This window comes from Ursus maritimus, unplaced genomic scaffold (assembly GCF_017311325.1).
Source record: "Ursus maritimus isolate PB19 unplaced genomic scaffold, ASM1731132v1 scaffold_8, whole genome shotgun sequence".
Classification (NCBI taxonomy): Eukaryota; Metazoa; Chordata; class Mammalia; order Carnivora; family Ursidae; genus Ursus; species Ursus maritimus.
Window position 1 is genome coordinate 77,441,985 of NW_024426996.1, and position 13,294 is coordinate 77,455,278.

General features: G+C 51.9%; 1 protein-coding gene across 5 annotated transcripts in view; it reads left to right on the forward strand.

Annotated features, from left to right (window-relative positions):
* Nucleotides 1-1,485: 1,485 nt before the first annotated feature.
* Nucleotides 1,486-13,294, forward strand: part of LOC103658341 (SWI/SNF-related matrix-associated actin-dependent regulator of chromatin subfamily E member 1-like) — a 28,075-nt gene continuing 16,266 nt past the window's right edge. For all 5 annotated transcript variants that reach the window (XM_040625468.1, XM_040625465.1, XM_040625469.1 and 2 more), the window contains exons 1-4: nt 1,486-1,567; nt 5,012-5,175; nt 9,830-9,909; nt 10,714-10,837. In XM_040625468.1, coding sequence (XP_040481402.1) covers nt 1,540-1,567; nt 5,012-5,175; nt 9,830-9,909; nt 10,714-10,837 — 396 coding nt within the window. In that variant the 5' untranslated portion in view covers nt 1,486-1,539. The remainder of the gene's footprint in view (nt 1,568-5,011; nt 5,176-9,829; nt 9,910-10,713; nt 10,838-13,294) is intronic.

A 13,294-nucleotide genomic window follows, 5' to 3' on the forward strand; every position in this document is an offset into this window, starting at 1 on the left:
GTTCATACTCTGGTTTGGGCTGATTATTTCTCTTTTAGTGAGGAGGCGTGTGGACCTTGGGTATTTCCCAGGATTTTCCTGTGAGTTCAGTAAGGCATTTTGGGAATGTTGGAGATAATCCCCCATCTCAATACTTTCATTTGACAAGGTATTGCTGTTGAGGGCTTCCTATCTGAGCATGCTATTAGGATCCCAACGTCTCCCAGTGTGATTTTTATTGTTTGCTTTATTAATTTAGGTCTTTAATCCATCCAGAGTTTACTTTTGTATTTGTTATTAGACTGGAGTCTATTCCCTTTTTAGACAGCTAGCCAGTTATCAGCAGTATTGATTAATAGCAAACCTATATACATGCACCCCTACAGTATTTCACAGAACCTTCAAACACCCCTGTGATGCTATTAATACTAGCTCTACTCCATAGAGGAAGAAACTGAGGAACAGAGAGCTTTCCTGACTTCTTAGTTGAAACCCTTGGTTGGTTAAAAAGAAAACATGGAAATGGAGTTGGGAGCTTTGGGGAGTAGGAAAAAAACCAAATTATATCTTTACACAAGTATTGCTCGTTACCCTTGAGATATGCAGAAGACCTCCGAAATGATAACTGGCGTACTTACTGAGTGCCTCCCTTGTACTTGGGGAGCACTAACTCTTCGATCCCACAACTGTGCCTAATAATAAGCACTATTATCATCCCCACTTAACCGATGTAGAGATTGAGGCCTAGAGAGATGAAGCAAGCAGCCCGAGGTCACCCAGCAGAGGTAGGCTGATGAACCCAGACCGCCTGGCTCTAGAAGCCGTGCCGTCCCATAGGCAACCTCAGAATTACCCAGAGAGTGTGTGAAGCCCCTGACCGCCTTCCTGTCACCTGCCACAGACGGGAAGGGAAAACGCGATCATGGAAGTGTTGCCATTGGAAGGCGAGGTGGAGCTTGTGGCTATTTTTATATGTTTAGAGTTATCTTTGAAATTTTATTTGGAAAAAAATGTTTAAGGTAAGTGAGGCACCAATGGGTTAACAGGTGGTTGGTTGGCTTTGAAGCGCTAGGTTCCGGAAGAGGGGCTGCTCTGAATTTTCTAATTTCGCCATAGTGATAATGCGTTATGTATTCTGGTGTGATTTGGAAATATTAAAAGACAATTCAAAGATGAGCCGTCGCTGATTGGCTCTTCCCCGTCAACCAGGCGCACTTATATTATATAACTGCGGTGCGGGCGGAGTGACAGGCTCAGCCAGAAGCGGGGGCGCCGGGAGAGGCTCGCCCTGCCCTCCGCCCCGCCCCCGCCCCCCTTCTGGCCCCGCCCAGCCCCCCGGCTTCCCGGAAAGCCCGGAGCTCCGGACACCCTGAGCGGCTGGGACTCCGGCCCCGAGCGCCCACCCAGGCCCCTGGCGGCGCGACGCGGTTCCCAGCGGACAGAGCCCTCGGCCCGGGGACCCGCAGCGGCGGGGCGGAGAGGAGGGGCGCCGGGCGGGCGCACCGGGGGCACTGAACCGGAGCTGCGGGCGCGGGGCGGCGGCCCGGGCGGGCGGGCGACATGCAGCGGGACAGCGGCCAGGCTGCGGGTCAGTGGCTGAACTTGCGCCCCTCCCCGTCGCGCGCGCCCTGCTGCCCGGGAGTGCGGAGGTCGTCCCCGGGACGGGGTGGGCGTGCTCCGGTGCAGCCAGCACCGCGTCTCGGGTGTCCACGCCCGGCGGGCCCAGGCCCTGGAACGTCACCCGGCCCGCGCCCCGCCGGGTCCTCTCCCCGCGCGTCCCGGGGCACAGATGCCCGCCCTGACTTCCCGCCGCCTGGCTGCGGTGCTGTCTGCGGCCGCCAGTGCCGAAGCCGGTGTGGCCCGGGCTGCAGGGCTGGCCTGCGATCTGGGCCGCCGCGCACGGTCCCGGGCGCTGCTTGGGGCACAGGGGCGCACGCAGTCAGCGGACGTCTCTGCTGTTGAGAGCAGTTGCGTCGTGGGGCCCTCGGCCAGGCTAAGGCTCTGGCTCAGCGAACCTGTGCTCACCTGTCCGATATAATGCCCCCAGCGACCTGGGGGCGGGCATTGTCACATCTCCACAGTGAGAAACCCAAGGCGTTCAGTAACCTGATCTGGGCCCCGCGGGTCTTCAGGGCGTAACCAGGGTTGGAACCCAGTTATGCAAGAGCCAGATGTTCTTGCCAAGTGCGCAGGTGGTAAAATTGATGCTGGAAAGGTTCAGGTCTTTGTCCAGAGCCTTCCCTTTCGCAGAAAATCCCATTTTCTAACCTCATAGGACAATTAACTGAAAATGATTTAATTGCTCCTGGCTAATGTGTTTCTGGCACTGGAGGGCAAGTGGCATTCGAGCCTAAAGTTGAACTGGCAGAAGGTATTCTCACGTTCCAAAGCAGGCTTTGACTTAGAGCAGTTCTTGGCTATTGCCTCCTTCCTGAGTGCCAGGCTCTGTAACAACAGCCTCCATCTTCACTGGCCCCTTCCCATTTTACAGGTGGGGAAACCGAGGCACTGAGCAATGATATGGCTGGTAGGTGGCAGAGCCGGACATTCTAGCCAACTTACAGGTGTGAGCACTGCACTGTGCAGCCAGTGGGAGCGAGGGCTCCAGGGTAGGCACAGCCTGTCTCTGAACTGGAGATCATTAGGACATCATAGAGCATTCCTGAGCTTCCATTTACTCATAATTAAAATGAAGGCAATCACCATGGCTTTTGTCCTCCAGGGAACTGAGGCTCAGTGTTAATCAGGAGCTCTGTGTAGTCTGTGCTGTCGCCCACTGCCGTTCCTGCAGCCTCTGCCTGGGGCCTGGAACTGTGTCCGACCCTGGTACTTATATCTGTCCCCTGAATGAATAAATCATCCATGGCTGACTCCCAAATGGGCCCCTCCCTGTTGCCCGCTGTGCTGGGCCTTTGGAAAGAGGCTGAGGCAGGGGAGATTTGGGACTGGGCCCAGCAGGATGAGGGCATCTGAAGTCAGGCTGTACTGAATGCGAGAGGATTTCTGTTCGTTAGCAAGGTGGCTGGGGAGGTGGAAAGGATAGACAGCCCAAAATGGAGGGTCCCATCTGCCCCTACCCTGCTGTGGACATTCAGAAAGTTCACTGACATCCCTGAACTTCCTTCTCCACCTGTGGATGTGACCATGGTGAGGAGCCATGCTGAAGATTAAAGCAAGATAACACACATGAAGGGATTATTGACCATCCGTGTTGACTCTGCCTTTCAGTGTCATTTGTATCAGTTGGATGCGTGTGGGGCTGGAGAAGCACGAAGGCTCAGCCTCCTGGCGCCGCAAATGCTAGGCCAGGGCATCAGGACTTCATGCCGAAGTCAAGGGAGTCATAGAGGGATGTGAGCAGAGAGGGAGGTGGTGGCAGAGGCAGAGATCTCCAGGAGGAAGCTGAGTCTTACACTGTTGGCAGGCATGAGATGGGTCCAGCCCCATGGAAGGGAATGTGCCAGCCAGGGTGTGTCTGGTCTATGTGGACCACAAATACACATGCCCTTTGACCCAGCAACCCAGTTCCTAGAGAGCCCACCACATGCATGTGATGCCATGTGGTCAGAGACCAGGGATAACCTGCATGTGTTACCAGGGGCTGCTAAATGCACGGTGGCCCATCCACACTGGGAATGTGATGCAGCCTTCCCAAAAACTGTGGCCAGCAGAAGGAGCTCCAAAGCACAGTCAACAAAAGAAGCAAATCAAATTCAGTGCAACTAGTTTGCCATTGTGCAGGGGACCAAGTGCGTGTAAATGTGCAGACTAGATCCGAAAGCGCATGTGACATGCCCCTCACCATGGTTGCCTCCAGGGAGGACCTGGGTGCTGCAGGATGAGAGAGGGGTGAGCTAGCTGTAGCTTTTACCATTACCTCATGAATACCCCCTTGAATTCTAAGCCATCCGCATGAGTTATGACTCAAAAATACCATCTAAAACAAAACATCATGGCTTGTTAATAAGCTAGGATACTAATGGGGTCACACTTGAGGACATACCTTGTGAGTTGTAACCTTCCTCTCAGCATGGGGAACCACAGCCAGGACAGGTGAGGGAGGAGGACAGACCACTGGGCTGGCAGCCAGGAGACCTGGGTTCAAGATTCCACTTGGCCTTTCCTACCTGGGTTTTTCTGGATGATCGCTCTGCTTCCCTGTACCTCAGTTTCCCCATCTACACACGGACCCGCATGTGTGTGTAGATAGGAGAAAGCACAGTCGCACGTGCACCTACTAGACCCGAGCTATGCAGTGTCCCATTCCCACCTCCCTCCCATCTGTAAAATGGGATCAGGGGATAACTTGGCCACAGTTGACATTCCCGAGGGATACATTTCTGCTAATGCACCAATGTAAAACGCCACCAAAATAAGAGCCTACTAAGTGCCCTGTGCTGTACTTTACAAGTTTCAGTCTAATCCCCACGCCCCCCAGAACGTCGGCTCCAGGAGGACTGGATTTCTGTCTGCACGCCCAACGTACAGCAGGCGTCCTGTCGATCCCTGTTGTGTGACTGGCCTCTCAGCACCTCCATGAGGCAGGCATGAATTCTGCCCCAGCGTGTGCCGCGGGAACTGCAGTCCCTGCGGGTGAAGCATGTTGCTAATGACATGAAGCTCATCCATGGGAGCGGGGGTCTGACCTCAGACTGCCAGGGTCCAGAGCCCACGCTTTTAACAATGGTTAAATGGTTAATATGTTAAATTGCAACAGATGGTGGATTTTGGATATTTGGTTTTATAAACACAATTTTTTTTTTACATTTAACCATTTTTAAATGCTTAAATGGTTTAAAAGGCTGTGCCAGCTCCCTGGGGCCTCACTTGTTTCTATGCACCAGCTCCGCTGTGTAGTTACCGTTTGTGGCCCAGAAAAGTGACCGCCAACTCTGGTTTCCGGAGTTTGCTGTCACTTGTGAGCATCTGAAAATGCATGCGTCACACTACAGAGTGCCTGGGCCAGACAGACCCAGGGGGTGGCGATGATTCAATACCTCGGACCTTATGGGGCCATTTCTTCCTGTTTCAGCACCTGCAGAACCCCTTCTCCCGCCTCCAGATAAGACCGGAGGCCTGCCCCCAGGATGCTCCGTGATCCGCACCCACTACCGGGACCCCACGTCTCTGCCCATGCAGCACGTCATGCTGGCCAACCAGGGTGACCCAAAGGAGCAGGACACAGAGGAGCCAAAGGCAAGTGCAATACTCAGGCCAGGCACAGAGCGCTGGGCCAGCATTGTTGCCAGCTGCATGCTTAACATTTCCTGTGTTCTGAGCTCTGTGCCTTGTCTGAACCCTGTCAACCTTGCAAGGTTGGTATTTTTACCCCCACTTTTCAATGAGGATAGAATTAAGGCACAGAGAGGTCAAGGAACTTGCCCAGGGTCACACAGTAAATCGCAGGGCAGGATTTAAGCTCAGAGAGTCTGGCTCTCAAGCCCAGCCACTCCAGGAAACTTGGGGTTGCTGGTCAACATTCTGGGGTTAGGCGAGGCATTCTCACATGGAGATAGCGTGATCTATTCTGAAGCCTAAATACAGATCGTCTACCAAAGGGTTTGTTCCACAACAGGTGCACAATGATTTTTTTTCTTTTTCCCTTATTATTGTAATAGTTCGAGTGAGAGATGACCAGGTATGCTTAGAAACATGAAAATAAAATAACCCTCTGTATGCATTAAGATGAGCCTCAGCTTCACATTACAGAAAACTCCCCAAGTAATAGTGATTTAGACAACATCGAAAGTGTTTCTTTCTCATGGAAATGACATATAAAGGTAGGTGGTTTGGGGCACTATGGAGGTATCACACCCAACAAGGGCCCAGACTCTGTCCATCTCATTGCTCTATTATCCTTAGCATGCTGCCTCATAGTCCAATGTGGCTGCTTGAGCACCAGTCTTCATGTCTGCATCCAGCCAGCATGGGGGAGAAAGAGATGAAAAAGATGCCTTCCTTTTATGAAGATGTTCCAGAAGTTGCATACCATACTTCAGTTTTTCGTTATTGGCCAGATCTTAGTCACATGGCCCCAAATGGCTGCAAGGAAGGCTGAGAAATGTATTTATTCCAGGTGGCCATGGGTCCAACTAAAAATCAGGGTTCAATTTCTAATAAAGAAGGGTAGAATGGATACTGGGGAGATGACTGGCAGTGTCTGCCACAGCCACAGAGAGATGTGTGAGGAGCTGAACTCAGGCTTGGCTCCCCTTTAAGCCACAGCTAAATCCCAATCATGGTGGCACTTTCTTGTGTATATCTTCTTCGTGTGACCGTCGCAACGAGCCAGCCCCACTTTCTGGGTGGGTGTGCACTCAGAAAAGTCTAAGGGCTTTCCGGAGGCAACAGGTGCAGAAGGCGGTGGAACAGGATTAGAACACAAGAGGGCTGACCTCCATCCCAGTAACAGCCACCCCACAGGCTTCCTGGGCCCTGGCACCTGTCCGAGCCTGTATGGCCCTTACAGCCAGCAAGGGAAAAGCTGGCATCTCCCCGCACAGAGGAGGACACCAGGGCACAGAGAGGTTAGGTAATGTGCTAGAGGTTCCACAGCCGTGGAGACGCTGGGACTCACATGTGGACCGTCGTACTCCTGAATCCATGCTCTGACCACCACCCTCCATTGCCACACAGAATCATCAGTTCTGCCTGAGGCATCTGGTCTGCAAAGCTGGTTAAAGCCAAGATGAGAGATTAGACTAGGAGGTGTCTACTAGGCTTCCATTAGAAAAAAAATAGAAAAGCACTTCTCTTGCAGTGTTGGTTTATTTCAGAAGTAAATGAACTAGAATTCTGATTTAAGAGGACCATGATATCTAAAGGCAGGGACCCAGGTTTTAACAGTTTAACCTCTCTCGTGGTGTCTAGAACGTACTGTCTTGTAATAAACATCCTCACTTCAGGTGCGGCGGCGCAGTGGGGAGGGGGCCGGTGCTGCATGCCCTTTAACTAAGCCGCTACTGCCCTCGTGCAAATAACCAGGACCCAGACTTTGCTGAGGAGTTGACTGTAAATCGCACAGAGGCCCAGAGTCTTTCCCTGAGCATGCTTATGAGTAAGCATCATCCGAGCTTTGGTCTGGTTCCCAAAAGAAGGACACGAAAAGTTGCATAAACTAAACTATTTTTCTCTGTGATGCTTGCTCAGTCTCCTTGTAGAATCCTGTTCATGAGCGTGTCCTTGAGGTCTTCCCTCTCTGGCCAGGAGAAGACGCATGTGCAGAGTCCTTGCTAGGTGCCCGGTCCTGTGCTAGCCCTTTACAGACACTAGTTCATTGGCCCAGTGCTGCCTTTTGCATCATACGTAGGAGCTGCAGGGGTAAAGACGGCTCTCAGACCCATGGCGCGTCAGAGCTGGTGAGGGGGTGGGGAGCCGTGTCTGTCACTCCAGCCCCTTGTACCTGCCACTCCACCTTGCTGACTCCCAAAGGAGCTTTTCTTTGTACAAGAAAAGTCTGTCTATTGAACCAAATATCCAAAATTCATCGTCTGTTGCAATTTGAATATGAAAGGTTTGTGCTGGTCAAGAATCCTCTCAGAAGGGATTTCCCCCCCTTGGATTTTGCCAATCAAAACGGCAAAATTGACCCTCTGCTCTGCTGAAGGTGGGCTTTCTGCTCCACTACCAACCACACTGTTTTCTTTGCTCTTGTCTTGCTCACTGTGTTCTGTGCTGCCTTCTCCCTTTTAATGGATGTCCTCCAGTGTGTGGGAATGTTCTCCACACAGTAACACCTGTGCTAATGACCAGCTCACAGTGTACATGGCTCTATTTAGGGCAGAGTCAGTTAAGTGCAAATCCTGTGTGAGAAATGGAGGGAGAACAAAAGGCCGCAGAGAAACCTATCCCAAGTGCCTCTGCCTCCAGGACTATAGTTCGTGGGCAAACTAAGAAAACACTCAGGAAAGATTTTCTTGTAATAAAGAAGCTGAAACAAAGGGCCAGGGACAGCAGTAAAATGATAAACAAGCACACTTATTTCGACTTTTGATTTATAATCTAAGGAGATAGAGAAGTACAATAAAATACGTGGAAATATTTCCTCTAATTGGAAACAAACAGCTTCCCCTCTGTGCTACAGCAGAAGAGCTGAGCAGGGAGAGGGAAGGGTGCAGCTCTGGCTGTGATGCAGGACAGAGGTCACCTGGCCCATGTCCCACTTGACCCCAGGCAGCTATGGGGTCTCCCTTAGGAGGCATGGCTCCAACAGAAGCCATGGAGTGCTCCTGGCTCTCGGCTGGGCTCAGCCACTCAGTGGCCAATCACACCATCTTTTTGAGTGTCTTCCTGTGGCATGGGATGATGATCATATTTGCTTTCACTGGGGAACGTGAGGCTCACATTCAGGAACACGGGTGTTGGAAAGCCCTTGGTGAACTCCACTGTTAATGGGGGTGGTTTTCAAAAGCGTTTACTAGGAGGAAATCAAAGCTGACCACAGTTCCTGGGAGCTCTCCAGGGTCCTGAAAGAATTGTCCTTCACTTCCAGATTCCAGGGATCTGCATAGTCTGTGAAGGGAGTGAGAGTATCATTATTGTGCACCTACTGCATGCCTGGCACCTTGCTAGGTGCTCTGCGGCACTATCTCATTACCACACATGCTTGCTAGCCTGGCTCTTTGCCTCTTCCTGCCTAAGCTCTGCCCTCCTGCTCCTTAAGCCCCCCGATGCCAGTTGCTGCCCTGACCTCTGTCCTTCAGTCCCCAGCACGTCTGACCTGGCTGCGGCAGTGCCAAATCATCACCTAGGCAGCCAGCTGAGCCACTGACCAGTTTTGTATCCCCTGGCTCCGGGAAGGCCCAAATGCGCATGTCTGGGAGGAAGCTTTGAACAGGAAAGCTGGATTTTTGAAATAGATTTTCAACATGTTGAAACAGGGGTTTACAAGGGCACATTCTGAGTTCTTTCTACCATTCTGGGCACATGCCTGTGTTTGGTTTAGGAAACTTGGAATCTGAGCCCTGAATGCAAGGACATCCAGGCTGTCATTCTGTAACCCCTACCCCTTGTAATGAATTGTTGCAATTATTTATATACAACTCAGCCTCCAGCACTGGGCTGTGAGCTGCTTGAGGGCAGGGCCTGTGTCCTACTCAGTCATCTAGACTCTGAGCAGGCACAGAGCCCTGGTGATAGCAAGGGCTCAGGCACTGTCGATGGATCCAACACGCACAATGAATGAAGAGTAAGTGTGCAGCTTGGGCCTCTCTCCCAACACTGGCTTCAGTGGAAGAGAGTTCAATCCTAGTGGCCTGCACTGAGTGAGCACTTCCTGGGTACCTGGCCCTGTTTTAAGAGCTACAAGAATATTAACACATTTAGTCCTTACCACAGTGCACAGGTAAGGACTGTCATGATCTCCATTTTACAAGTGGGGAAACTGAGGCACAGGGATGTTCCTAACTTGTCTAAGGCCACACAGCAGGTAAGTGGCAGAGCTGAGATGTGAACCCGGCTGGACTTCAGTCAAGCTCAGGTATTAACCTTCTGCCCCCTGCCCACCTCTCGCCCCAGTGCCGAGGTTTGGTCCCATCCCCCTGTGAAACTAGTCACCTAAACCTTGGGTTGCTTTCTTGATCACGCCCGATGAGCATTCTGCAGCTTGGATGAGAAGGAACATCCCAACTCCCGCACCTGCTGGGGACTGGGGCAGTGATCGCATCTCCGTGCCTCGGTCCCCTCATGTCAGGGGATGATCTCTACTCTGCAGAGTTGCTAGGAGGTGAGAGGCCATGTGGACAGAGAGGACACTTTAGTGTCCTGTCATTATTGATGTAAACTGTGATGGGAATATGGTAAATCATGACCGATGGTCTCGAGGTTTTCCTCTCTGCTATTTCTGTTTCAGAAAAGGAAAGGGGGCTGGCCCAAAGGCAAGAAAAGGAAACCCCCGAGGGATATTTCTGTTCCCCGCGCTCCTGTGACAGGGTAAGATGGGGCACACTACCTGACGGGGTACTAAGACAGTGGCCATGTGTGCAGGGCGTGGCCATGACCCCATCTCAGCCTTGATCTATTTTCTGCCAGCGGCCTCACATCATAGGGAGGGGATGTGGGTTGTTAGTTCTTTAAGCTGTAGTAAGGTTCTGATGCTCAAAGGTGAGGAGAGAAGAACTGTGTGTGGGTCACAGACCAGAAGAGGGTGGCTTTGGGGTCCACAGATCGGGTTTCCCTTCCAAGCTGGCAGATGTGGGTGCTCTGGAATGAGCTAGTTAACCTCCATCAAGGCTCAAGATGCCCCTCCCAGTGCTCCGAAACCTTGTCCCTTGTCTCCTGGCATCTTGGGCTGCAGAAAACAGGTCCCATGACAGTCACTTCCCACTGCTCTGCAGGTCACCCTGCTCTTCTTTACCCCCATGTTTCCCAGGGTGAAGGCCTTCTTCTCCATCTCCTGTAACCCTGTGGACAGGTGGTATTACGTATGTCCATTCCACAGAGGGGGAAACCGAGGCTCAGACTTGCCGCCCACTCTTGGCATGCCTCGTGCCCCTGCCTTGGGGAGCCTCCTCTGGCTCCTCTGTCTTTCATGAGTCTCTGGATAAATCAGCCATTCGAGTATTTCTCCCTCTTGAACTAAGCTCCATTCACTGGTTAGATTGAAATATGGGCAAACCCATGATTACTTATGTTTATAAAAACCAGGAAGTGGAAATCGCTCCCCTGGGCCCGCTGCCCCTCCCCGCCCCCTGCGGTTGGTCACTCAAGCTGCTGTTTGTTCCATTCCCGGCCCAGGTACGTGATCTTCCTAAATGAGCAGAGGAGCCAGCTGAGGGCCAGGCACCCAGATCTGCCTTTTACAGAAATCACAAAGATCTTGGCAGCGCAGTGGGCTCAGCTGTCTCAAGAGAAAAAGCAAGTAAGTCCTTTTCTGCATAGAACGAGGAGAACGTGGCCCCCTCTGCCAAAAGCCTCCATTCGGGGCTGTTCCCCTCCCCCAGCCCATCTTTTCACACAGGAGCCACAGGGAACCTTCTGGAAAGCAGGCATGAATTGCCTCTCACCCCACCCCTTAAATGCTGGTTCTCCCTTGCTTTTGGCTCCCACCATTTAGCAAACTGGGTTAAGCAGAACGACTAATCCACGAAACATAGGTAACTTGTCACATAAGTTTAGGAAATTCTGTAGTAAGTCATGTGAAATAGGCTTTTCCCTCTGTAGAATGTTTTGGGAGCATTTAATAGGCTTCTGTTCGCTTAAAAAGTATTTCAGTTGAGGCCATGCTCTCGCGGAGGGAGGCATGGAGGGAGAGACAGAGGAAAGTACTTTGAGGGCATGAAAGTCTCAGAGTCTCAGCTCTAGGGTGAGAGATTTCTCAAAACTAATTCTACATGGAACCCCTTTTCCAGCGAACACTTGTAACCTACCCCGGAAGTATGTTCTAGGGGTCACAGGGAAGGAAACACCAGCTTGTGGGGTAGAGCCAGGGCATATGTGCCCACCATCAACTTCCACCACTCCCTCTTCTGTACTTGTCAGCCACACTGGTCAAGCCATGCCCGCTCCAACGTCACCTCCTACAAGAAGCCCTCCCAAACCCTCTCTAAGTAGGTCTGACCCCCAAAGCCCATACTTTTCCCAGAACAGCCTCTTGCCTTCAGAGTGTCATTTTTTTGGGTCAAATGCCATGACTCTGAGATAAACTTCTTCAAATCTCTGCACTTTCAGCTTGTCTTGGCCACAGAAAGCCCTTGGTTCAAATTAACTATTACAGAGGAGTCCTAATTTGGGGTGGGAGGTGTCAATATCACCCCTGTTCTTACAACCCAGCTTACAACCACTTGGGAGTTAGATCCAGTGGCTGGACACTGGACAACCCCTAGCTGTCCTGGAGAGGACAGGTCCCTGACTGTGGCCAAGAGCAGACAAGAGCCCTTGCTCTCCACCAGGGTCTCAGAGGAAGGGAGAGAGGGCAGGACTCCACCCAGCATCTCTGATTCTGGCCCTGGCTTAGCACTCAGAGAAGCCACTCCTCCTGCCGGTGCAGGAGAGGCCAGGAGGGGTAAGCCAGTGGGGCTCCCTCGGTACAGAAGGAAACATCAGGAGTGGGGAGGAAGTGTCCCCATCACACTTGCTAACTTGTCAAACCAATCAAAGCAAAGCTACTGTGGTTACACTTGGGTGAGGATGATTAGGGTCGGTCCCCACCTGTTACAGTGACTTAAACCCCTAACATTCCAGGCCGAGCAGCTGAGCCAAAACTACAATTTGCCATGCAAATTAGCAGGGTGCTGGCAAAGCCTAGCACATCTCTGGTGGGACAGCCAGAGGCAGAGTCTCTGATCCAAGGTTTTAGGGAGTCTCTGAGCTATTTTCATGATCTCAGAAATCCTTCACCCTCTCCCTGCTCCAGCTGCCATCCTTGGAGCTCCTCCAAAGCCTAGTTTTAAAAACCCTGCCTTACACAATCCTCAGCTGTCCCCTTGGTGGGACTCAGGTCCCTGCAAGAATGGGGCTCAGGCTGTGTGCCAACTGACAGGTAGAAAGAGGGTCCAGAAGCCTGAGGAAAGAAGGAGGCCATCTGAGAGACTGTCTGCTCCACACTTTAGAAGGACGAACCCAGCATATCAATGCTTTAAAATCGTTTTAACTTAATAACGTGATTATTTATTTCAAATTACCAAGTGTCTAAAGTAAATAACCGCTGTGGATATTCATTACCTGACAAGCATTCTTCGGGCAAACTTTTGCCCCCCATACCACCCATGCTGTCCCCCTGCTGTCCCTGGGTTACACCAACCTGGTGCGGCTGGAGATGAGTCAAGGTCCCCACCTTCGGGAGCTCACAGTCAAGGGGGTCAGGACCTGAAGTGGACGCATACAATCCAGGGTGAGGATTGCCCAGGACCAAAGTCTGTACCAGGACTGGCGTGCTCCAGCAGGTACCTGAGTGTGCTAGCGCCCAGCCCAGCCTGACGGCATCAGAAAAAGATCCTTGAGGAGGTAAATAGATGCTCTATGATGGATCTTGTAGGATAAGTATGATTTGGCCAGAGGAGGAAAGGCGAGATGGGTGTTTCTGACGGAGGGAAAACAGTAGCCGAGGGGTAGCTTGGGGCTGGCTCTGATTTGTCCTTTATCACCAGTGCCCAGCCCGGCACGCTGCACAGGGTAAAGCACTGATTTTGCATGAGTGATGATTGACTAGAAGTGGCATGTCCCTCAAGAGAGACCTGAGAGTGCTACCCTCCTCTGCAGTCACCAGATCACACGTGGCAGAACGGTGAAAGCTGTGGGACGGGGGGAGGGACAGATTCCAGTAGGTTGGAAGAAAACCTTCTGTGGGGTCAGCATCATTCAAACAAGGAATGAACTT